The following is a 26,391-nucleotide window of genomic DNA, read 5'->3' as shown; positions in this document are numbered from 1 at the left end:
TGGTGAGAGATTTTGGATAAAACTTTTCATTCAAAGTGTTCAGATGGCTCTTGAATTCTTCATTTACTAACCTACTGTTGAAAAAATGTAGCTCTTCTGTGTCTGGTTTTTCACTGAATGCTTTTCCCCTTTGCAGAAAGATCTGCTTACAGCTTTTGAAAATGGTGAGCAGAAAGTTTTCTTCCAGCTCTGGGAGGAGCATATTCCGTCTTCAGTCCGGGACAATGAACCGGTTGCTCAGAAGCTGGAGTTCTATCTTCACATCCACTTTGCCACATACCTCTTAAAACACTCTATGGGAAAGCCTGTAAGTTTAGTTCACAGTTCAAACTTCAAATTGCTTTTGTTTGTTTTACTTCATTTATTTGTCATTTATTTCATTTATTTGATGAGGATGGGATGTTTAGTAAGAAGAATTCCCAGAATATGTATCCAGTTTTTGGGCCACAGTCTGTGTTTTAGTTGAATCAGATCCATCGTATTGTGAAGTACAGAGATGGAATTTGGAGATGTCCTTATCTTGGAACTCCTCAAGTATTTTAACTTGGAAAATACCAGCATGCTGATACTTTCACAACTCTAATGGTAGTCCATAGGAGATTCTTAAACACTTATTTTACTTCCAGTTTGGACTGAAGCTATGTGTTGAAATGTAAACATTTCTGATAAAATGGGGAAGCCAGATCTTGACCAGCTCAATATATCATGCAGAGAGATCTGGACAGGCTGGATCGGTGGGCCAAGGCCAGTTGTATGAGGTTCAACAAGGCCAAGTGCCGGGTCCTGCACTTTGGTCACAACAACCCCATGCAACGCTACAGGCTTGAGGAAGAGTGGCTGGAGAGCTGCCTGGCGGAAGAGGACCTGGGGGTGTTGGTTGACAGCTGGCTGAACATGAGCCAGCAGTGTGCCCAGGTGGCCAAGAAGGCCAACAGCATCCTGGCTTGTATCAGGAATAGTGTGTCCAGCAGGGGAGTGATTGTTTGCACTGATGAGGCGGCACCTCGAATATTGTGTCCAGTTTTGGGTCCCTCAATACAAGAAAGACATTGAGGTGCTGGAGCGTGTTCAGAGAAGGGCAACGAAGCTGGTGAAGGGTCTGGAGCACAGGTCTTATGAGGAGCATCTGAGGGAACTGGGGTTGTTTAGCCTGGAGAATCATAGAATCATAGAATGCTTTGGGTTGGAAGGGACCTTTAGAGGTCATCTAGCCCAACCCCCCTGCATTGAGCAGGGACATCTTTAACCAGATCAGGTTGCTCAGAGCCCCATCCAACCTGACCTTGAATGTTTCTAGGGATGGGGCCTCCACTACCTCTCTGGGCAACCTGTTCCAGGGCTTCACCATCCTCATTGTAAAAAATTTCTTCCTTATATCCAGTCTAAATCCATTCTTCTTTAGTTTAAAACCATTACTCCTTGTCCTGTCACAACAGGCCTTGCTAAAATGATTGTCTCCATCCTTCCTATAGGCCCCTTTAAGTACTGAAAGGCTGCAATAAGGTCTCCCTGGAGCCTTCTCTTCTCCAGGCTGAACAACCCCAACTCTCTCAGCCTGGCCTCGTAGGAGAGGTACTGCAGCCCTTGGATCATTTTTGTGGCCCTCCTCTGGACCCGCTCCAACAGGTCCATGTCCTTCTTGTGCTGAGGGCCCCAGAGGTGAATGCAGTGCTCCAGGTGAGGTCTCACCAGAGCAGAGTAGAGAGGCAGAATCACCTCCCTCGACTTGCTGGCCATGCTTCTTTTGATGCAGCCCAGGATATGGTTGGCTTTCTGGGCTGCAAGCGCACATTGCCGGCTCATGTCCAGCTTTTCATCTACCAGTACCCCCAAGTCCTCCTCCAAAGAGTTGCTCTCAATCCCTTCATCCCCCAGCCTGTATTGATATCAGGGGTTGCCCCGTCCCAGGTGCAGGACCTTCCACTTGGCCTTGTTGAACCTCATGAGGTTCACACAGGCCCACCTCTCCAGTTTGTCCAGGTCCCTTTGGATGACGTCTCATCCTCCTGGTGTGTCAACCACACCACTCAGCTTGGTGTCATCTGCAAACTTGCTGAGGGTGCACTCAATCCCACTATGTCATTGATGAAGATGTTAAATAGCACCGGTCCCAGTACGGACCCCTGAGGGACTCCACTTGTCAACGGCCTCCATGTGGACATCAAGCCATTGACCACGACCCTCTGGATGCGACCATCCAGCCAATTCCTTATCCACCGAACAGTCCACCCATCAAACCCATATCTCTCCAATTTAGAGAGAAGGATGTTGTGGGGGACTGTGTCCAACGCTTTACAGAAATCCAAGTAGATGACATTCATTGCTTTTCCCTTGTCCACTGGTGCAGCCACTCCTTCATAGAAAGCCACTAGGTTGGTCAGGCAGGACTTGCCCTTGGTGAAGCCGTGCTGGCTGTCTCGAATCACCTCCCTGTCCTCCATGTGCTTGAGCATATCTTCTAGGAGGACCTGCTCCATGATCTTCCCAGGCACAGAGGTGAGGCTGAAAGGTCAGTAGTTCCCAGGGTCCTCCTTTCTTCCCTTTTTAAAAATGGGTGCAACATTCTCCTTTTTCCAGTCAGCAGGGACTTCACCTGACTGCCATGACTTTTCAAATATCATGGAGAGTGGCTTGGCAACTACATCAGCCAATTCCCTCAGGACTCTGGGGTGCATCTCATCAGGTCCCATAGACTTGTGTACATTGAGGTTCTTCAGGTGGTCTCGAACCCGATCTTCCCTTATGGTGGGAGGGGCTTTACCCCCCCTGGTCCCCATCTTTTGGTCCATTGATTTGGGAGGGGTGAGGAAAGAGGTTGCCAGTGAAGACTGAGGCAAAGAAGTTGTTGAGTACCTCAGCCTTCTCCTCGTCCGTTGATACAAGGTCGCCATTCTTCTTTATCAGCGGGGGGTACACTTTCTTTAACCTTCCTTTTCTAGTTGATATACCTGTAGAAGCCCTTCTTGTTATTCTTTACATCCCTTGCCAAATTCAGCTCCATCCTTGCCTTGGCCTTCCTGACCCCCTCCCTACACAACCGGGCAGTTTCCCTGTACTCCTCCCAGGACACCTGTCCCTGCTTCCACTGCCTGTGCAGTTCCCTCTTACTCTTTAGTTTGACCAGCAGGTCTCGACTCAGCCATGCTGGTCTCTTCCCTTCCTTGCCTGATTTTTTACATTTGGGGACTGATAGCTCTTGCGGTCTATGGAAGGTGTCCTTAAAGATCTGCCAGCTCTGTTCTGTTCCCCTGTCCCTGAGGACCGTCTCCCAGGGGGTCCTTCTGACTAACTCCTTGAAGAGCTGGAAGTTTGCTTTTCTAAAATTTGGTGTCCTGACTGTACTCCTCACATTTCCCATGTCCCTCCGGAGCGTGAACTCCACCAACGTGTGATCACTGCAACCCAAGCTGCCTCCAGTCTTGACATCACCAATGAGCTCAAATAGCTCATAATAGCATCGATGAGCTCAAATTTGTTTTAGATAACAAATATTCTGGGATTTCAAACTTGATATTAATGTATTTAGGTCTCTGCTTATATTTACCAGCTTTACAGTGCATTCAGAGTAGTAGTTTTCTAAATAAATACGCTGCTTTATTTCCTAGGACAAAGCTGCACTTGAGGAAAGGATTTCTTGTTTTAAGGTGTATCTGGAAACAAAAGGAGCTGCACTGAGCCAGACTACAGAGTTTCTTCCCTTCTATGCTTTGCCTTTTGTTCCAAACCCCATGGTACATCCTTCATTTAAAGAACTTTTCCAGGTAAGTATCTATTTTGCAGAGATGGTATTTATGACGATTTTTCTCATGGGGCGATAGATATTGAATGATGTTTAGTTTGGTACTTGCTTTTATTGTTTCCTTTAACAGAAACTGTACAATCATAAAAGAACATATATTTGATGGAGGAAGTGTTGTGAGAGTGCTATCAATAACAGAGCACCATCTTAAATATCTTTTATATTTGCTTGAGTCCTAAATGGTACATCAGCTTTGTGTCCATAAATAAGAATTGCTACCTCTTCTTCCTTTCCACATGACCCTGAAATACATGTGCTTCTGGGAATCACTGTATAGTAGCTTAAGTCCACTTACTTGCTTTGAGGTTGTTGCCCAACCCGACTATCTGTGTATATAAAGCTGGATTTAAAATATGATAGCTAGGCATAAGGAGACTGAAACAGTTTCATTTAATGTGGAAAAGAGAAAGTCAAGTTTATAAGTAATCCTCCTGTGACAGAAAACAAGTCACTGATGTCTATGTTCTGAGATTCTTCCTCACCCCCCAGAAAAAAAAAAATGCTGGAAGAACATAGCTGTGCTTAGTGGTTTGGTAACTCTTGCTACAGGCATTTTTCCTAGTTCATTTTTTTGTTAAATATGTGTTAGCCTTTGCCTTTGAATGGCTGTTTCAGAGTTCAGTTCTCGGGCTTGCAGTGCAAGGTGAGAAGGGAGTGTAAAATTTAGTGTGCTTGAACTTCAAAATAGATCTCATTTGCAGGTGCACTTTCAACATGATGATGATCTACAGTTATTCTGTTGATGAAGGGGTAATAAAACACATTGACTGCTTTCTGGGCACCGGGCAGGTAGATGGTTAGGAGATGATGTCCAGACTTGTGATTTGATGTTCCGAAGTATTGGTGGCAATTCTTGTGGGGAGGGTACAGCCCACATTGCACCTGCTGATGGCTTGTTCCTGCGATGCAAAACTGCCCCTTAACTTCTTGGTTATGCTGGAAATGGCTGGTTATGCGGTTGCACTTGGACTGGATCAAGGAACTGATCTCTTTTATTGCCTGTGAAGGTGTGTGTATACAGGTGTGCATACCCAAATTTATTTGTAAAATCTGTATAGTATTTTGCAGGATTATATGCTTGAAATGCTTCACCGTCCTACCACATGGACAGTTCTGCTGGCTTATCTAAGGAGCTGCGGGCAGTTGCTGTGGTGGGAGGAGATATTTTCAGCCTGCATTGCTGCCACACCCTTTTTCATATAAAATCAAAGCTTAAGTGATACTTGCCCTAGGGCTGACTTTAGATGTACCAGCTGATGAGGAGCTCCAGTTTAACACCAAAAAAAGGCATATGCTGCCATTTTCCTTTGGGACTAGCAATAAATAATGAGATGTACTGGTTGACCTCAGAGATGGGATATGACTACTCTTTTTTTTTTTAATTATACTTAGCAGCTTTTTTTTTTTTTAATGCCTTATCTAAGACAAGATCCTCAAGTTTATTCATAGTAACCCAGTGTCCAAGCTCTTAGTCCACAGTCACTCATATTTTCTTGTGGGAATTGTACAGCTCATTCCATGTTAGTGTTGAAACAGAGATTGTTTTATGTTTGAGAAAGAACAGCAGTGAGTCACTAGTCTACTAAGCAGCGTTCTTAAGGCTTTTTTTTTTTTTTTTTACTCAGGCGTCTGATGCTTTATATAGCTGGAGTTCCTGTCTGTTTGTGTAATACATCTTGAAAAATAATATACACTCCTCTCTGTAGGAGACATGGTTCCTTTGGTAATATACAGCGTACTGTGGTGCACCACTGTCTGGATACTGAATTGGTAAATGCAGCAAGTAAATTCTGTATGCTCTCCAGCACGGTGAAATAAGGGCAAATCTGAGCTGTGAGAACAGCTTGCAAAATATACATATACAGCAGTAAATTTCGGAAGCTCCTGCTACTTGGAAGATACTTTTTTTCATCTGTTGGCTAGCTTTTCATCAAGCAGAAACTAGCTTAACTGAAGGTTTGAAATAAAAGACATGGGTATTCAATGAATTCTTAGGTGTAGTTTGGCTTTTTTCCTTAACTGTTATTTTCTTGTGCTTATGAGACACTATGCCAGGCAGAAGACAGCATTCCAGTTAGTGGCTGATATGTTGGTCTATTTTTCGTACATGAGTTGTTTTTCTCCAAATCCTTATTTTAGAAATGTAGTACCCTGATTGCTGATGTCATGTCACGATGCTTGTAATAGGTATTGACAAAATTTACAATTCCCAGATCTTGTTAGGAGAGAAAGATGACTACAGTGATTACTTTTTGAAAAGTAAGCAATGGAAAATAATTAATTTCATATTCTATTTAATAAATTTAAAATTCATATTCCTCTTTTCATCTTTTTCTCAAGTTGCTTATATTTTAAAGGTACTTCTAATTTAGGGGCTGTTGTTGCATGTGCACACAAGGCACCAACACTATATGGTAGTTTTACACTTGAAATAAAGCTACATTGTGTTTTTAGAACTCTTGTCTAGGAACAACACTGAATGCTCTTCTAACTTCTGTACACTTTTATGGGTAGCTAGCAAACGCATTCACTTCAGTAACAGTGAAGAGAAAATCTTTTCAATGCAGTGATGGCTGCCTTGTTTACTAGTGGAAGGTTGCTGTGATCCAAAGAGTACTTTCATCAAAGTGTACATATTTGGTGAGCAACTGTCATAATTTGTTTTTCTTTTCAAGGATTCTTGGACATTGGATTTAAAGACAAGATTGGAAAAGTTCCTGTCTCTGACTCTCAAAGCCAGACAGACTCCCCAGCTTCTCACTTTATTTGTATCCTTTTGAGAAAAAACTTTGAAGATAATTAGAATTACTATAAAGAGGCAGTATAATTTATTGGAAGAGTGTGCTGCTAAGATATATTGCAGAATTACAGTAATGTTGCAGTTCAGTGTTTTTATGATAGGAAACATTGTTTATAGTCCATATTCAAAAAAACCTTTTGAAAAAGTTATGTAAAGACAATGTATAGATGCATATGAACCTGCATATTTATGATATGACCATTCTTTGCTTCCATGTATAAAGTACAGGATACCCCAAGGCACTGACCTGACCTGACCTGACTTCTTTCTTAGCATTTGTAAAGCCATTAGTCTTTTAAATTAGCCATTTCAGGGACTAGCTAAAAGTTTTCCAGAGCTTTTAAATGTTCCAGAAATTATTGTTTTACTAAATGGCTTGTGCTTCAGACTGTATTGTTTTTCTAACAATATTGTTTAAGCTGTGTTGTCAGGCCTAATTTGCAAACTAACTAGCTGTATGACAAATTATCGTCTCCATTTTTGGCCAGTACAGTTAAGGGCAAGGTAGAGAGAACTGAACTGGAGTCTTTGTTTCTGGCTTTTTTTTTTTTTTTAACAGAAGTTGAAAGTCCTTTTCCCACTATATCTTACTTTATTCTAAAGCAGCATCTTGCCATGGTGGTAGTGAATGATGATCTGGAAATTATATTCCTTCTGTTCCATTCCTGCCTATTTGCCAGGATGGGGAGCAGTGATCAAAACACTGCTTTCACTCCCATGTTACGGATGTTTGTGTGGGAGTCTGGCATAGAACAGTTGAAGAAAATTTCCTCTCTGCTTATTCTTCTTTATGGAGTAATGGACTGGATCCTAATTAAGCCCTGAATATTTCTTGGGTATAAAACATCACTTGCCCTAAAAAATTTGTATATATTTTATGTACAATCAGCAGTTTGACTTTTGATTTTGGTGTTAATACACTTAGGCTGGAGTTACCATATCTTATACTTCAGGGCTAGATCCAGTATATTTAAAGGTCAGCAAAAAGTCCCAAGTCTCCATGCAACATTGTACATTGTGCACTTATGGGATTTTTATGTATTTATTATTGATTAATTTATTCTTGCTCTCCTGTGAAGCATCAGGCATTGGCTGTTGCCTGGGACAGTAGGAATATTTGGTTTGGTTGGGTTTGCCAGTTGGTTGAATTTCTCATTCTGTGTCTCTGGAACAAACATGTACTGAAAGGACGCACATTTTCCTGAACTGCTCCTACTCATACAACAGAAGGAGAATGGACAGTGCAACAAAGGTAATTGCTGAGATGTGGTAAGGGTATTCTGTAAGATTATTAAGGGCTATAATAGTGGTGGAAAGTACGCCTGGAATGACGGGGAAACTAGTGATGCATGGCAAAAAGTCCTTTGAAATCTAGATCCTGTCTTGGTGATAGTTATTGCTAGACTGCTTGAGGTCAGTAGTGTTGAGCATAGGCATGTACTAGAAATGGGAGGGGGCCTAATACTGGGATTTGTATTTTAAGTTTGTTCTGTCCTGAAATGTGGTAAAAACGAGTGGAGAATTCTGTACAAAGTGCATACCAGCTCTCCATTTTTTGTTATGATGAAATTAACTTTCCTGAGATCCCTTTCCCATACCTGCTTATGCTTATCTGCATCTTCCAGATTTCAGATCTCATTCAGTTACTCTGATGACTATCTGATGATCTTGGATAAAGCTGATTTTTGTTCCTATTCACTCATCCTGTTTAAACTCCTAAAATAGTACATATTGGTATCTCCTGAATAAGAAAGTGTTAATTTAAGTATGACTCTCTGATGTGTTGCATTTTTAGGTAAGCTGTTCATAACACGCTTAAGTGTTTAAGTGGCTTGGGGTCCTTTAAAAAGTAAGAATTTCAGCACCAAATCCCATTAGATGCTGATGGTACTTGAAATATGTGCCTTTTAAAAATCAGTTCAATAAATAGAACTTAGGTTCCCAAGTCCCTTGCTTTCATCTTTTCACTTGACTTTGTGTTCGATAGGGATCAAACAAATTGGTAGGGATTTATGAGCCCAGCTGGGTTCCTAAAATGACTTTTCCTCTTGAGTTATTTTCATCTGTACTTTTACCCTGAGGATTTACTATTTGTGGATTGAATTAAGGAGAAAGTTAGGCTCATCTCCCACTGTGAGTTACAGATATTGTCTTTGTTATTTTGTGCATTGTGTTGCATTAGACTTCCATTGAATAATAGAAAGATCTTTGTGGATTTTTATTTTCCAGAAGTTACTCTTTTTCCTTGTGATGGACTTTCCTGAAGGCAATAATTCCATACTCTGATTATAAATAAGTAACTACTTGATTGGGCCTGAATTGTTTTGGACCTAATTATTTTTTATTTGGGTGGGTTCTGTGCTTTGTACAAGTACAAGGACTGTCATGGTATTGAATCCATGCAGGCCAGCCTTAATTTGTAGATCTGTTACGTGCCTTGGAGGTTGAGTCGGTTTGGATTTTTCATAAAGGTTACTTGAGGCCTGTCTCGTATGAAAGTTTTGGATCTGAGAGGTTATTTTTGCAGTATGCTGTTCAGATCACATGGGATCCATGGTACATACTCACTGTTGGAGAATGTTTACTTTATCAGTGAAAGAGAAACGCAAAGAAAATTAACAGGCAATGCATGAATGAAGACCAATATGGCAAAGAGTCCTGAAAACAACCTTTTGTAAATAGTTGCCAGTCATTAGTCTGACATACTGAAGCACTTCAAGTTTGGGTGGGGTGGTATATATGCTCTTGAGGGTGTCCTGGAGAGTTTAGTGTGTTTACCTTTCCTGATTAACCTGCTACAGTCTGGCTTTTTACCCATTTGCTAAAAAACTTTAATACCTGTATGACTTTCGAAGCCGTCTGTGTGGCATTTGTGCTTAACTTACAGCTCTCCTATATGTTTTCAGTTTGGCTGGGAAGAGAAAAATTGCGGAATGGTTGGCATCTTGCACAGAGAGTTTCAGACCTTTTGTGTGTCCTCTGTGCTAACAGGAATGGATGGAATGGAGTACGTGGAAGCGTGTTCAGCTACTGTCCCTTTCACTGCCTCATTACAAATCTGTGGATGAGTTCACAGCCACTCTTCCACTATTTTGGGAAAGGGGAGAGTGGAGGAAGTGTGTCAGGCTGCTGCACAAGAGAAGGTGAAGTGTGACCTACTTGTCTGTCAAGATTTGCTGTTCTGAAAGACTATTAATGTGGCAAGATGTCAGTTTAGAATATGGATAGTAATTTTTATGGAAATGAGGTAAGCAAGAAGGAGACAAGGCAACTACTGCCTCTCCTAAGAGCAAGGTTTTGGTGTTACCTAAGGAGCCCTGGTGTCTGACAGCAGCTCTTGGGACCTGCAGCTCCTCTGCTGAGAGCTCTGCTGCATTGTATGCAGGAACTCAACCTGGCCAAAGTCAGTGCTTCTAGCATGTGAGGGTAGGCTGAGATTAGAGACACAGAGAGAGCAAGTGCAAGTTCAGGAAGCATGTTTGATGTGTAGGTAAGTTGTTGGAAAGGATAATGACCAACCTCTCACAGAGAAAAGCTTACGGTGGAATTATGTGCATGTGTGTAACTCCTTGGCTGCTTATAGGAACTGGAGTCAAAACATTAAAAAGGCTTAACAATTACATACATGAGAGAGCAGGTAAGAATACTGGTAGAAACATGCAGTAGTTCAGGTGATGCCTGATGCCAGCATCTTCATTTGGCAGAGTCACAAGCTTTACTGTACACTGTATCTTCCTATACCAGGGGGTTAGTCCTCTGTCCTTTATTCTCCCCTCTTTTTCTCCACAGATGAATAATGGTTCTGGTAGGTATTAGGTCCAGAGCTTCCCTCCTTCCCCATAAGCTTATCATATGTAGAAAGCATTTATTAGTGTTGGAAGTTGTGTCTGGGAGGGAAAGGGAGAAGCCAAATGTGTTACTCTCTTCTTCCTGTTCATGGGTGCAGTTTGATGGCTGCTGCAAGGTGACTTAAATGTGAACTGGCTCTGAAAGACACTCTTTCGTTCTCGCCTATCCTGGCTCAGATGGCAATGATTTAACATTTTAAACAAGCAACTAAATATTAGTTTTTACCTGGACTGGTAACTCCCTGATCTGTCTGCATGAATGGTGTTATTGGTTATGGGGATATGGCAGGAATGCAAGGGGGGAATGGGGCAGCACAGGACCAGCTCTTCCAACAGCTGTCTGTACTTGGGTCAGCTACACATCAATGATGAAAGCTTCCCGCCCTCTTGGTAAGAAAAACTTTAATTAAATATTTTTCCTTTTTTAGTAAAATTACTCATGTGTGAGAGGATAGTGATATAAAAAATGCAAGATATGTCAAGACTTTATGATTCTTCTCTTTGACTCTCTTTTCTCAGTAAAGACAAGTGTTTATAATCGGTAATCCCTGGAATTAACAGGCAAGGGGTAAGGTGGACCCTGATTCTCAGTTGGCAAGACTAGCATGCATGAGCTGCATTGAGTTTTGGTGATGTAGTTTTTCCTGCTGACTGTAGTTGGAAGACAGATTTTCATCACTGGAAATTTTCCCCGCTGGGCTATGAAAAGCAAGCAAATTATGAGTAGCTTTATGTTTCATGACTTGGTGCTTCCAACTTTCCTCTGAGTGAAAGTCACGTTCTAGATACATCCACTGGAAACTTCTGAATCAAATGTGTTGTATCACAGTTAAATAAAAATGTATTCCAATTTGCTCATCTAGGCAAAGGAATAAAGTGCTGAAAAGTGGTTAGTTTTGTGCAATGGTTGCTCTCGGAATCTATTAGTTTAGACAAATATTCTTGTTTTGGAGCTGTCTCATATTAAAGCTGTGGTAGCAGTTTAGCAGTGATGGCTGTGGAATAAAAATAAAATCGAAGTTGAATGATTATTATCAAGGAAGAATAATTTGGGTTGTCTTTGGAAGCTATTTTAACTATTCTGATTTTTAAGCTGATGAATATTGATTGCAGTTGAGATGGTTTTAACAGCCTAAAGAACTTTTTAAAGTTTGGCACTCTCGCAAGATGTTACTGTTACTGGGAGCTGTTCTAGTGTTCTTTTTTTCCAAGTGCATTTTTGCTGGATTTGAACAAGATTTGTGGCTTGTCTCAGCTTCTGTTGTTATTTCACACCAGTTTTGGCTCCCTCCTAGAAAGTATAACAAAAATATCATGAGGGTGTCTTGATTTGCAGTTTATCAGGTGTCAGTCACAAATCCTGCAGGTGCAGAATGCTGTGATTCATGAATGACTCTTAGAGGGGAGGCAGCTGTGAGAGTAAAATAACTGTTTTTTTTTTCCTTAACTCATGAATTTTGAAAAAAATACAGATTTGAATTAAGACAACGCACCTTCTCTGTATTCCATATTTTATTTTAAGACTGTCAATTTATAGCTAAAGTTTATAGCTAGATTAATGCAAATTTTCTTTAAAAGACCACATTAAAAAGATAATTTTGCTAAATTTTCTGAAAGTAAAAGTAAGCTGTTCTGCCATCTACTGCTTTTCGTATAAATGAGATGAAAGCAGCCTATTTCAGAAACCCTAAAAATCCGTAAGATGTGACAAGTTTTTAAAGCAATTTCCAACATCTGAATTCACAGAGCTATCTAATGACTTTGATCTTTTTCATTTGTAATGAAAGCTTTATGAACAGTTCTATTTGATTAGTATTTTTCTGGCAGTTTTGGGTCTCTTTATGTTCATGTGTTTATTGCTTTTTGAAGCAGTTTGTCAGAAGTTGTTTGGCAGATATTTGTGCACGAATAGTACATCACTACCTGCGATATAACTAGATTGCCATTGTAGAAGATGACTTGTGAAGGCTCTACCAGATAAGCCATGGTGCTAATATGGCACTTCCCCTTCCCGTTTTCCCCTTTCTGCTTAAGCTTACCACCCATATGCCAGCTGCCATGCGACAGCAGAGGTTTGTGCCCAAGTTCAGAGAGCAGGGGAGCAAATGGCAAGGGACAGTTTTTAAATAACTACACCTATTTGTACTGCTTAGGACTCTCCAAATGAAGATCCCAAAGATTTCTACTTCTATCAGTTATGTTTCCCAATGCTTCTATGTTACAGGAACATATGATCTACATCTTGATGGAAAGAGACAGTGAATCATGAAAAAGGAGAATGGTTTACTCAAAGATTGTGGGCATAGTCTGTTCAAAGCCAGGAATAGTAACTAGTTTTTCTAGTTTCCAATTTTGCATCTTTGTTTTTCTTCCCTCTGGGTCTGTTTGGACCTAAACTGTGTCATATTGGGCTGTTTGGAATGCTCCACCCTAACCCCAAAAGTTTTTAAATCTGTGAAAATGAATCCTACTTCTGTCTGAAACCCTGTAGTCAAGCTGTTTCCTGCCCATTGTTTAACAGAAAGTCCTATGGTAAATATTCAGTCTGTTTGCAGATGGGCACCATGCCATTATCACAACACTAGAGCAATACTGTCTTCTCAGCAAACTAATTTAAAACATAATGTTCTAGCAAAACACATAAACATCAGCAGTAACAATATAATTACTGTGCCTCCCTTCATAGTTTTGTCCAGTCATGCAGATGTGCACTGTGGTACACAGCTCCACATTCTGTGCCTGACTTCCATGTAGAACTCTAATTTGGCTAGGTCTGAGACTGGGATGGAGGATACAGATTTTGGTGTTTAGTTTGCTGCTTTTGTCTCTGAAGTAATTGAACCCAAAGGAACAAAATGCATCAGGAATGTAACTTTTTTTTTAATTTAGACAGAAATAAAGGAAAAATTGGAGTTATTTTCAGAAACTGAAGGTACTAAAAGTAACTAATATAGGTTACCATCAACCAGTAAATTATGGAATCGCCTGAAAAGTTTTGTGTAGAAGTAGAGAATGAAGTAGAGAATTCCCTGCAACTTCAAAGAATTCAAGGAATATTTTAATAGCAGATGAGGAACTGGATAACTTTGAATGTTGTTTGGTTTTTTTTTTTTTTCCTGTGAGTTGTACCATTTTTCTTAAAAGATAGAAGACTTAGTATTTACTTTAAAATAAGCAAAGCGCTACATAACCTAAATATCAGTGGTCTATTTCTGTAAATTAGCTGGAGAAAACACCCAGCCTCACAGTGTAATATAACAAACACTGGCATGAATCTCTGGGTACTGTCATTCTCCTGTTTTGTTGTTTTATCTTTGAAGTGGCTGCTTGACCTTTCCAGTTGCTTGGTGTGATAATGTCTTTTACCCACTGTTACTTTATTGAATGTAGAAGACAATGCATGAATCTCATCTGCAGATAGCAAGTTCAAACCAAGTCTGAGCTGCATTTTGTCATATATTCTTCTGATTCGTTGCCCACAGCCTCATTTTGTCTCTGATAGCATGGAACTTCTTGTATTAACAAACCTTTAAAACAGTATCGTCTTCACAAATGTATTCAGTGATGTTTACTGTTTAATAGTCGTATTGCTGCTGTAGCTGTCAAGCAATTGTTTCTTTGGGCAATTAAGGCAAAATAAATACTTGTAGCTGTTGCGATGAAATGAAGTCACGGTAGTAGTGTGAAATTATCCTTGCAGTGAAATTCAGCCCCTTGGATAAAAGCAGTTGAAGTTGTCAGAGCAGTAAAAAGGCTTGTGGGTTCTTCTGTACTTTCGGTTGAAAAGGTGACATTGTTTCTTTGTTGTTATTCTCTTGACAGAAATGTTGCAACATCTTCATCAACAGTTAGTGGAATCTGAGCACAGGACCATGACCTACCTGAAACGATTTAACAAAATGCAGGCAGACTACCATAATCTCATTGGAGTCACTGCAGAGCTGGTGGATTCCTTGGAGGCCACAGTCAATGGCAAGATGGTAAGAGTTGAATCAGATGTGTACTTGCTTCCCCCACCCCCCAGAAAATGGAGAGAAAATGCCACTAAAATGTGAATTAAACTTCGTAGTTATGAGCATTTCTATAAGTACTGTGTCTCTTTACTAATGAAACACGGCACTTTGGATGAGATTCTTCCATTGCCCCTGTGTACTAGGATAAAGGTAGTGCAGAAGATGGGTTGAATTGTGCTGGCTCAGAAATCTTGAAGAAATTGTCACCATCTCACAAGACTTCTAGATCTCTTGTGAGAGCCCCCTTTTGAGCTTTGGCATCAGCAGTGATTAGAGGGCATTTCTGTGATTACTGACTGCAATCTAGCCCATCAGAGGTTGTTGTATATTTAAAACTGCTGCCAGGTCTGTTTTAACTTACACTGTGATAGAAACAATCTTCTCATCCAAAACTTTGGTGAGGAAAAGCTTTGTTCTCTCTTCTGCTAAGCTGAACTTGTTAATTTAATTGGTAAAGGGAACTGGGGTAAGAGTGAAGGCTTGGGGAAGAGTGGCTGGAAAGCTTCCCAGCAGAAAAGGACCTGGGGGTGTTGGCCAACAGCTGGCTGAGCATGAGCCAGCAGTGTGCCCAGGTGGCCAAGAAGGCCAATAGTATCCTGGCTTGCATCAGGAATAGTGTGGCCAGCAGGGCAGTGATTGTCCCCCTGTACTCAGCACTGGTGAGGATGCACCTTGAATACTGCATTCAGTTTTGGGCCCCTCACATTGAGGTGCTGGAGTGTGTCTAGAGAAGGGCAACGAAGCTGGTGAAGGGTCTGGAGCACAGGCCTTCTGAGGAGCGGCTGAGGGAACTGGGGTTGTTTAGCCTGGAGAAGAGGAGGCTGAGGGGAGACCTTATCGCTCTCTACAACTCCCTGAAAGGAGGTTGTACTGAGGTGGGTGTTGGTCTCTTCTCCCATGTAGTTAGCGATAGGACGAGAGGAAATGGGCTTAAGCTGCACCAGGGGAGGTTTAGGTTGGAAATTAGGAAAAATTTCTTTACGGAAAGGGTGGTCAAGAATTGGAACAGGCTGCCCAGAGAGGTGGCGGAGTCCCCATCCCTGGAAGTGTTTAAAAAACAGGTAGATGTGGCACTTCGGGACATGGTTTAGTCTAGTCTACCCTTGATTGGCTTGGAGTAGACTTGGTGGTGTGGGTTAATGGTTGGACTGGATGATCTTGAAGGTCTTTTCCAACCTAAAAGATTCTATGATTCTATGAAGGGAGACCTTATCGCTCTCTACAGCTACCTGAAAGGAGGTCGCAGCGAGGTGAGTGTTGGTCTCTTCTCCCAAGTAATGAGCGACAGGATGAGAGGAAATGGCCTCACGCTGCGTCAGGGGAGGTTTAGATTGGATATTATGAAAAATTTTCTTTGCTGAAAGGGTTGTGAAGCATTGGAACAGGCTGCCCAGGGAAGTGCTTGAGTCCCCATCCCTGGAGGTATTTCAAAGACATGTAGATGTGGTGCTTAGGGACATGGTTTAGTGGTGGACTTGACAGTGCTAGGTTAATGGTTGGACTTGATCTTAAAGGTCCTTTCCAACCTAAACGACTCTGTCATTCTGTGATTCTATGAATGAGTTATTCACTGTGTGAAATGGGCTACACATGTGACTGGAGAAGCTACAACTTTCTTATGGGTATTTTTTACACAAAGATGATTTTATGCTTCGTCTTTTGTGCCATCTTCTCTGTGAGCATGCCTCCATACTATAACTTCTGTATAACCTGAAGATTATTCTTATGGCAGATGTTAGTGGCCTCTAGATGCTTTTAAAGGAGCTGTGAATTGTTAGCAGAGAGAATGACCTGGGAGTTCCTGTGCTGCCTGCTGAAAAGTCAGTAGGTACCTTCCTCCTGTCATCAGCGTGAACATCTTGTAGTTTGTTACTCTACATCTGGGATCACTGTCTGCTCACATCATTACTGCAGGGAAGAATTTGCCTTTAGGTGTAGATTTTGCTTTACAGCAGATTAGGAAAGGTGTCTGCTCACATGAGCTTCGATAACAATAAGAAACATATAGTTATTCATTTGCTGCCTCCCATTTCACACTTCAGTGCTCTCCAAGGTGATATCCTCTTACTTTCTGTGGTGGAGGAACCAAGCACTGGTTATCTTTTGTTGTGGATGCTTGTTTAATTTCCTTGTAAGCCTTGTGCTGGGCAGTCATTTGATCCTTCCCAAGTGTGTCCAGCTGAGGGTGCTCTTTCATTAGGAAGCTTGATTTCTGTCATTTTTGCATCCAAATTGGAGTTGGGTACTGAATAAAATCATGCTGAAGTTACAGCATTCTGAATTTCAAGGGTTTTGTTGTCTCACTATAGGTCTGAGAATATCAGAAGTGTCCCCATTCACATTTTTATAATCTCAGTCCTCTCACCTCTGTTCTGGGGAATAACAACTGTTCTGAAATTAAGCAGTTCTATTGTGGTATAGATTTCCCAAAACAAAAGAACTAAACCCACTGACATGTTTTGCATTGAAACACAAAGTGCTGTACTGTGTAATTCGTATTCTCTCTGCTGTACAAGATAGTTGTGTAAGTTCTGCTTTTTAGCTAGACAACACATCAGCATATCATTGTCTAATTCTAATCACAAAACTGCTTCATACTTACTGGTGGACAACTTACCTTTTGATTGAGGAAAATCTGTATGCAAACACAGGTGTGACAAATTCTGTTTTTCTTCTAGGCTGTCTGAAAGTGTTTAGTGTTAGTCTTGTGAATAGCATAACTATACCCAGACAAAGAGAGTTTGCAGTTTTCTTGATTTCTGAACAGAACTGTAGTTGCAATATATACCTTGTGCTTGCATCGAGGAGTCTCAGGTGTGTGATTTCTTGCCCTCTTAAAAAAAAATCCAAACCAGCTTTTAGTATAGAAACACTTGTCTGGTAGGAAGTGGAAGTTTTATATAATCCCATTCTCTCTTTATGTTTCCCAATTTTTAGATTACACCGGAGTATCTTCAAAGTGTTTGTGTTCGCTTGTTTAGCAATCAGATGAGACAAAGCGTAGCACATAGTATTGACTTCACAAGGCCTGGAACTGTAAGTATTTATGTTTGGGTTTTTTACAGTAACTATCTCAAAAGACAATACCACTTAAGCTGTATGTTGAACAACAAATGTGAGATAGTAAAGACAAAACATGTGTCCAAGCTTGTATAAGAATGTGGCAATGCATAAGGTTTTGTTGATCTGAAATGCTGATGAATGACTCAGTTGTGCAGTCATAGCTGCATAAGTATGATTAATTCTGTTGTGATAACAGTTAAGCTGTGTATCTGTTAAAATGTGAACTGAATGTTTAAAAAAACCCAAACAAACCCTAAAACTAATGTCCTGAGTTTAGTTTGATAGCACATCTTAGCCAATTTAATTTAGCTAAGAAGGGGTGGTGGTGTTGTTCAGCTCTGGACACATGCTCTGGTCCTTTCTGCTGTCAGTGGTGTTCCTATAACCCTAAAGTGAATTGGCTTAGCCAGCTAAAGGAGGAGCATTAGACGGGATCATGAGAACAAATGGGGGAAAGAGGAGGAAGGGAGGACTTCCCTTTTTGTAAGAGCTACTTGATAGACGGGTGTTTAGATGATACACCTAAGCCACCTTGTTGATTTACATGATGGGCTTTAACCCCATACCTAAGGATCTTTGATCTTATTCATAAGCAGCTCAGGATCCCTAGGGTTTTTTTCTTCCTGCTTCACCAGCATCTTGGTCCTTCTCAGATGTCTGCAGTATACCTAGCTGCTTGTGCCCATTAATGTTCTGCTCAATCTCTTCTGCCTAAATGGAGAGAGAACTTTTTTCTTTTATCAGCAGCAGAACCAGCTTAGGATAGTTTCTAGTGTCTGTGAAACGGTGCCTGGGGGTCTGAAATGTTAACATTTTTAAAATTTTAAATGATTGTTGTGGTTTAGCCCCTGTCAGCAACCGAGCACCACACAGCCACTTGCTCAGACTTCCCCGCTTGGTGGGATGGGGGAGAGAATCGGAATGCCAAAAGTAAGAAAACTCGTGGGTTGAGATAAGAACAGTATAATAATTGAAATAAAATAATAACAATAATAAAAATTGTAATGAAAAGGAGAACAACGAGAGAGAGAGAGGGGAATAAAACCCAGGGAGAAAAAAAAACAAGTGATGCAACCGGTCACAGCCGATCAACACCCAGCCAGTTCCCAAGCAGCAATCGCGGCCCCCCAGCCAACTCCCCCCAGTTTATATACTGAGCATGACGTCATATGGTATGGAATAGCCCTATGGTCAGTTTGGATCAACTATCTTGGCTGTGCCCCCTCCCAGCTTTTGTGCACCTGGCAGAGCATGGGAAGCTGAAAAGTCCTTGACTAGTGTCAGCACTACTTAACACACTGATGTTTCAGTTGTTGCTATCAATGTTATTCTCATACTAAATCCAAAACACAGCACTATGCCAGCTACTAGGAAAAAAATTAACTCTATCCCAGCCAAAACCAGGACAGTATCCACCCCTTATTCTGTACCATCTACGTCATGCCCAGGTCCTACCCTTTCCAATACATTCTAATTAATCACCACCGCTTTTCCCATCTTGATATATACACACAGATATCATTCCCTTAGTCTATGGGCCATCCCTATAAAATGTCCATTGAGTTTATTCAGTCCATGACTTTGGGTTCCATCTGTCATAATAGTCTTTCAGGGCAGAAGAGATGGTGTGTGGTGTTGGATTGCTGCATGTTGCATGTTGAAGCCAGTTCTGGTTTCATCACCGCTGCACTTTGCTTGGTTTCATCAGAGTTCATTCTTCATTAATCTGGGTGATTCTTATTGTAATACCATTGATATGGCATATAACAACCATAAAAGAGATGACATACGGTATTATATAGCAATTAGCATCATACCATTCAGTTCATTGGCTATTTTCACCCAAAATCAAATCCCCTTGAGGTACACATTGGACTTCCCCATCCTTTTGCGTTACCCATGAAGTGCACCCAGGTCCTTGAGCAAAAGCAATCCCATGAATGTGTTTTTCCTTTGCCCGAAGCAGGAGTAACCCAGACTGTCTTTCCCAGCATATTTTTTACATGCACTAGAGGGACTTTATCCCCCTCTGCAGTACTGTAAAGTTTTGATTGGGCAGGGCCAGCTCGATTGGCAGATCCCCTAGTCTTGACTAACCAGGTGGTCTTTGCTAAATGCGTATCCCAATGTTTAAATGTCCCACCACCCATTGCTCTCAGGGTAGTCTTTAACAGTCCATTGTATCATTTGATTTTCCTGGAGGCTGGTGCATGGTAGGGGATGTGATACACCCACTCAATACCATGCTCTTTGGCCCAGGTGTCTATGAGGTTGTTTCGGAAATGAGTCCCGTTGTCTGACTCAATTCTTTCTGGGGTGCCATGTTGCCATAAGACTTGCTTTTCAAGACCCAGGATGGTGTTCCAGGTGGTGGCATGGGGCACAGGATATGTTTCCAGCCATCCGGTGGTTGCTTCCACCATGGTGAGCACATAGCGCTTGCTTTGGCGGGTCTGTGGGAGTGTGGTATAATCATTCTGCCAGGCCTCCCCATATTCATATTTCAGCCATCGTCCTCCATACCAGAGAGGCTTTAATCGCTTGGCTTGCTTGATTTCAGCACGTTTCACGTTCATGGATAACCTGTGCAATACTGTCCATAGTTAAGTCCACCCCTCGATCACGAGCCCGTCTATATGTTGCATCTCTTCCTTGATGGCCTGAGGCATCGTGGGCCCACCGAGCTATAAATAATTCACCCTTATGTTGCCAGTCCAGATCCACCTGAGCCACTTCAATCTTAGCAGCCTGATACACCTGCTGGTTGTTTTGATATTTTTCAGTGGCCCGACTCTTGGGTACATGAGCATCTACGTGATGAACCTTTACAACCAGGTTCTCTACCCAGGCAGCAATATCTTGCCGCAATGTGGCAGCCCAGATGGGTTTGCCTCTGCACTGCCAGTTGCTCTGCTTCTACTGCTGCAACCACCCCCACAGGGCATTTGCTGCCATCCATGAGTCAGTATAGAGATAAAGTACTGGCCACTTTTCTCATTCAGCAATGTCTAAAGCGAGCTGGATGGCCTTTACTTCTGCAAATTGGCTTGATTCACCTTCTCCGTCAGCAGTTTTTACAACTTGCCGTGTAGGGCTCCATATAGCAGCTTTCCATCTCCGGTGCTTTCCTACAATATGACAGGATCCATCAGTGAATAGAGCATATTGCTTCTCATTTTCTGGCAGTTTATTATACAGTGGGGCCTCCACAGCATGTCACCTCCTCCTCTGGTGATATTCCGAAATCTTTGCCTTCTGGCCAGTCCATGATCATTTCCAAGATTCCTGAGCGACTGGGGTTTCCTGTTTGAGCCCATCATGTGATCAGTGCAACTCACTTACTCCACATAGCATCAGTTGCATGATGTGTAGAGGGGACCCTCCCTTTGAACATCCAGCCCAGCACCGGCAGTCGGGGTGCCAGCAGGAGCTGTGCTTCAGTACCAACCACTTCTGAAGCAGCTCGAACCCCTTCATATGCTGCCAGTATCTCCTTCTCAGTTGGAGTATAGCGGGCTTCGGATCCTCTGTATCCCCGACTCCAAAACCCTAGGGGTCGACCTCGAGTCTCCCCTGGTGCTTTCTGCCAGAGGCTCCAGGTAGGGCCATTCTCCCTAGCTGTGGTGTAGAGCACATTCTTTACATCTTGCACTGCCCGAACTGGCCTGAGGGCTACTGCATGAACTATCTCCTGTTTAATGTGTTCAAAGGCTTGTTATTGTGCAGGGCCCTATTTGAAATCATTCTTCTGGGTCGCTTGATAGACAGGGCTTACAATCAGACTGTAATTTGGAATATGCATTCTCCAAAAACCCACAATGCCTAAGAAGGCTTGTGTTTCCTTTTGCTAGTTGGTGGGGACATAGCTGTTATTTTGTTGATCACATCCATTGGGATCTGATGATATCCATCTTGCCATTTTATTCCTAAAAACTTGATCTCCTGTGCAGGTCCCTTGACCTTACTTTGTTTTATGGCAAAACCAGCCTTTAGAAGGATTTGGACTATTTTCTTCCCTTTCTCAAAAACTTCTGCTGCTGTATTGCCCCACACAACGATATCATCAATATACTGCAGATGTTCTGGAGCTTCACCCTGTTCCAGTGCCGTCTGGATCAGTCCATGGCAAATGGTGGGGCTGTGTTTCTACCCCTGGGTCAGTCAATTCCAAGTGTACTGGGCACCCCTCCAAGTGAAAGCAAACTGTGGCCTGCACTCTGCTGGCAAAGGGATTGAGAAAAATGCATTAGCAATATCAGTTGTGGCATACCACTTGGCTGCCTTTGACTCCAGTTCGTTGAAGTTCTAGCATGTCCGGCACGGCAGCACTCAGCAGCGGTGTGGCTTCAGTCAGACCATGATAGCCTACTGTTAGTTTCCACTCTCCATTTGACTTTCGCACTGGCCACATGGGACTGTTAAAGGGTGAGTGAGTTTTGCTGATCACTCCTTGGCTCTCCAGTCGATGAATCAGCCTATGGATGGGAATCAGGGAGTCTCGGTTGGTGCAATATTGCCACCTGTGCACCATTGTGGTAGTGATCAGCACCCGTTTTCTTTTACCCTCAGCAACCCCACAACAGAAGGGTCCTCCGAGAGACCAGGCAAGGTGGATAGCTGTTTAATTTCCTCCATCTCCAAGGCAGCTATACCAAAAGCCCACCAGTAACCTTTTGGGTCCTTCAAATACCCTCTCCTGAGGTAGTCTATGCCAAGGATGCATGGAGTATCTGGGCCAGTCACAATGGGGTGTTTTTGCCACTCATTCCCGGTTAGGCTCACTTTGGCCTCTAATAGAGTTAGCTGTTGGGATCCCCCTGTCACTCCAGAAATACAGATGGGTTCTGCCCCTATGTAGCTTGATGGCATTAGGGTGCACTGTGCACCAGTGTCCACTAGAGCCTTATATTCCTGTGGGTCTGATGTGCCAGGCCATCAAATCCACACAGTCCAGTAAACCCGGTTGTCCCTTTCCTTCATCTGGCTGGTGGCAGGGCCTCTCTAATCCTGGTATTCATTACTCACTCTTGTAAATATGAGTCAGGAGTTCCTTTGTTAAAATCAGGAGTAAGATCAGCCCTTCTACTCTGTCTGGGGATCTGCCCACTGGAGACTGGATCAGCAGTTTGCCTGGAAGAACCCCCTTGTGTGATTGTTTTCCCTTGCAACTCATGTCCCCATGCCTCTAGGGTCGAGGTAGATTTTTCCATCCCACTTCCTCATGTCCTCTCCGTGATCACACAGGTAAAACCACAGGGTACCCCATGGTGTGTATATATATCCTTTCTCTTGAGCAGATTCTCCTAATGGCTGAGATATTGGTTCATATAGGTGGAGAGTAGGACCTATTCTCTCTGAGTTGCTGGACCTTCCGGGACAGTCTGTCTACAACCGAGACAAGGGAGGAAGAGATACTTTCTTCATATTCCCAGAGTCGGCTAGCCAATTCATCCACCGTTGGTGCCTCTTTATCTTTCCAGGTCAGTATTGCCAATGAGTTGGCATATGACACTGGTGCGCTCCGTACCAACTTCTGCCACATGGGTTGTGTGCACTGGACTTCATCTGGATCTTTGGATAACTGTTCATTGTTCAGGTCACTATAAATCACCTCCAGCACACCTAATTCTCTCAGGTACTGGATACCTCTCTCTGTGGTGGTCCATTTGCCTGGGCGATATATAACATCTTCGTTGAAGGGATATCTTTCCTTTATACCTGACAGTAGTCACCTCCAGAGGCTAACGGCTTGTGTTCCTTTTCCAATTGCTTTGTCAATGCCCCCTTCCCTAGAAAGGGATCCCAGTTGTTTGGCTTCCTTACCCTCTAATTGCAGGCTACTGGCCCCATTATCCCAGCATCGGAGCAGCCAGGTGACAACGTGCCTACCTGGATGATGGCTGAAATCTTTTTGCATATCTCGCAGCTCACTCAAAGATAAGGATCGGGTGGTTTCCATCTAGTTACGAGTTCTTCCTCTTTCTCCTCCTCTCCTTGTGATGACCCTGTTTTTTCATCATCCCTTTCTAAGCTCACTTTTGCTTCCAAGATTTCTTATTGTGTATAGGGGCGACTGATACTGGCACAGGTTGGTTCCCTGGAGTAGCCGCAGTGCCTGTCACCAGGGTTGGAGTAGCCGCAGTACCTATCTCTTTGTCGTCAGATCCAGAGACCTTCTCTTCCCCTTGAGGGTACTGATAGTGTGGAACAGGGCCTGGTAGGCCTGGGCCAGGCCCCAGCACATTGCAGTGATTTGTGTCTCTCTGGAGTTGCAAGGGTGACAGCATACTTCTTCCAAATATTCTACTAATTTTTTGGGATTCTGTGCTTGTTCAGGGGTGAAGTTCCAAAACACTGGACGTGCCCACCATCCTAGGCATTTGCCCATGCTATCCCACACACCCTGACACTCATAACTCTCCAGCCTTAGGGTAGATCTCTGCATTATATTCTTAAATTGCTTATTAACATTAGACAAAACTGAAACAATATTCCCAAGAAATATCAATAGATGTATCTTAATTATCCAAGGATGTTCAAAATACTGAAAAGCTATTGTAATGAAGGAGGAAACATAATAGAAGAAGGAAGCAAAGGTGCCATTCTGCATTTCCTCCATAAAAAACCTCTCAGAAGAAGTAGTATAATTGCTAACTGTCTCCACGAGGTGGTATCTAACTACATTAATGGTTTCAGTACAAAATCCAAATACCAGATAAAACTCACAGTCAGTGTTTTAATAACAAATTTTCCAGGCAAAACATCACTAATCACTGCAGAGCACAGCAAACTGCAAAAACCAACACCAATCTTTAATATGTACAGCAAAAAAAAAGGAGCATGGTGCAGGTCAGATAAACTAAGATTGAGAACAAATGAATCATATCATGACCCACAACTATTAACACATACAAATTCCACAATAAGGTCTGGTTAATCTGTTATTATCTCAAACGCTTCAAGCCCCATGTAGGGCACCAAAAAGGACTGCTTGGTTCAGTCCCTGTCAGCAACCAAGCCCCACACAGCTGCTCGCTCACCTTCCCCCCTGGTGGGATGGGGGAGAGTATTGGAAGGCCAAAAGTAAGAAAACTCATGGGTTGAGATAAGAACAGTTTAATAATTGAAATAAAATAATAACAATAATAGTAATAAAAATTGTAATGAAAAGGAGAACGAGAGAGAAAGAGGAATAAAACCCAGGGAGAAAAAAACCCCAAGTGACGCAACCGCTCATCACCTGCTGACTGACAGTCAGCAAGTTCCTGCGCAGCGATCACTGCCCCTGGCCAGCTCCCCCAGTTTATATACTGAGCATGATGTCATATGGTATGGAATAGCCCTTTGGTCAGTTTGGATCAACTATCTTGGCTGTGCCCCCTCCCAGCTTTTGTGCACCTGGCAGAGCATGGGAAGCTGAAAAGTCCTTGACTAGTGTCAGCACTACTTAACACACTGATGTTTCAGTTGTTGCTATCAATGTTATTCTCATACTAAATCCAACACAGCACCATGCCAGCTACTAGGAAGAAAATTAACTCTATCTCAGCCAAAACCAGGACATGATAGTGTAAGAGCTGTTCAGTGGTACAACCTTTTGTAATACCTAGCTTGTTCAAATTTTTCAAATAAGCATTAACATTAAAACTGCATTAAAACATTTTAATATTGAAATACTGTGTGCCACTGCTTTACAAAGACAAGCCAAACTCATGAACTGTACTTATTTGTTTTGCTGTGGCAGACATTCATGTATACTTAACGTTGTAGTAGGAGAGCTTTGTGAAGTGTCAAAGGAAAAGCAGAAGAAAATAAGATTCTTGCTCCTTATTCTAGCCAAGTTTTTTAATAACAATGACGCTATGGGTACATTTTGTTCCTCTTGAAAATCTGTTACAGAAAGATGAGGAGATAATAAAAATGTTCCCTTTTCTATGTGCTAATATTTTCAGAGATAAATATTATTCCTCATTGCTCTTCAAGCTGTTTTAAATGCCCTCGCTTCCCTGTTAATGGTCAGAACTTCTTTCTCTAACTTGCCATGTATTTAGGAGGGGCACTCTTAGCAGCTTTTGCAGGCTGCATAACCCAGGGTTTCAGGAAGGAACCAGGATCTCTGTTCATCTGCTACGTCAACATTAGGGGCTGTCTGTAACTCCTCTCTTCTCAGATTTACACCATGTCCGTGGTGCATGGTTATGCTGTCTCCCACCCCATAATGTTACCCCCCCATCTTTCTTCTAACCCACAATTTTCAGGGGTCTTCCCTCTTTCCCTGCCAATGGCTTTCTGAGATAATGCTTTACGTACCCCAGTAGTCTTCTGCATTTTTGCCATCTGATGTTTAGGGTTGTGTGTGTCTCCCAGCTCCCCTTCCCTGTACTGAGATCATCTGTTCTGTACAGCTACATGCTCTCTGTTTGCATCAGGGCTTCTCTTTTTCTCCTGTCTTTTCAAGGTGCTCCATTTGCCCATGGTTTCACTCTTATTATTTCCTTTCTTTCTATCATAAGTTGATCCTCTGATCTCTTGAACCCTTTTGGGAAGGGGGCAGAGGGTAGAGCGTCATCCTTCTGCAAGGTGCTGACTTGTTTCTTTATCTGCTCTGCAGAGAGTGCAGAAGTGGCTGAAGCTGTGTCTTCACTGATAAAACGTGTGGATTATTGCTAGACTGCATATGTCTTTCTGTACCCCTACCACATATGCTATTTTAGCATAAACATCTGTCTTTGTACAGTTTAGCCTTTAGGTATAGGCATCTGTTTCCTTCTCTATGAAGAGAAGACTTTTATGAGTTTTAAGAACAGTAAGTGATCATTTAAGAAGTGGGTAAGCAGCAGTGTATAAGCACAGTATTTCAGCCAGAAT

The 26,391-nt window shown here is 42.3% G+C and overlaps 1 protein-coding gene across 3 annotated transcripts in view; it reads left to right on the top strand.

The window, feature by feature from the left end:
• Nucleotides 1-26,391, top strand: part of ARMC9 (armadillo repeat containing 9) — a 60,904-nt gene that overhangs the window by 2,368 nt on the left and 32,145 nt on the right. For 2 of the 3 annotated variants that reach the window (XM_075716446.1, XM_075716445.1), the window contains exons 3-8: nt 137-307; nt 3,606-3,761; nt 6,475-6,567; nt 7,827-7,851; nt 14,270-14,427; nt 17,398-17,496. In XM_075716446.1, the coding sequence (XP_075572561.1) occupies nt 137-307; nt 3,606-3,761; nt 6,475-6,567; nt 7,827-7,851; nt 14,270-14,427; nt 17,398-17,496 (702 nt within the window). The remainder of the gene's footprint in view (nt 1-136; nt 308-3,605; nt 3,762-6,474; nt 6,568-7,826; nt 7,852-14,269; nt 14,428-17,397; nt 17,497-26,391) is intronic. The other variant, XM_075716447.1, reaches the window with a different exon arrangement.

This window comes from Pelecanus crispus, chromosome 9 (genome assembly GCF_030463565.1).
Source record: "Pelecanus crispus isolate bPelCri1 chromosome 9, bPelCri1.pri, whole genome shotgun sequence".
In the NCBI taxonomy this organism is placed as follows: Eukaryota; Metazoa; Chordata; class Aves; order Pelecaniformes; family Pelecanidae; genus Pelecanus; species Pelecanus crispus.
This window is presented reverse-complemented; position numbering and strand designations above follow the sequence as displayed.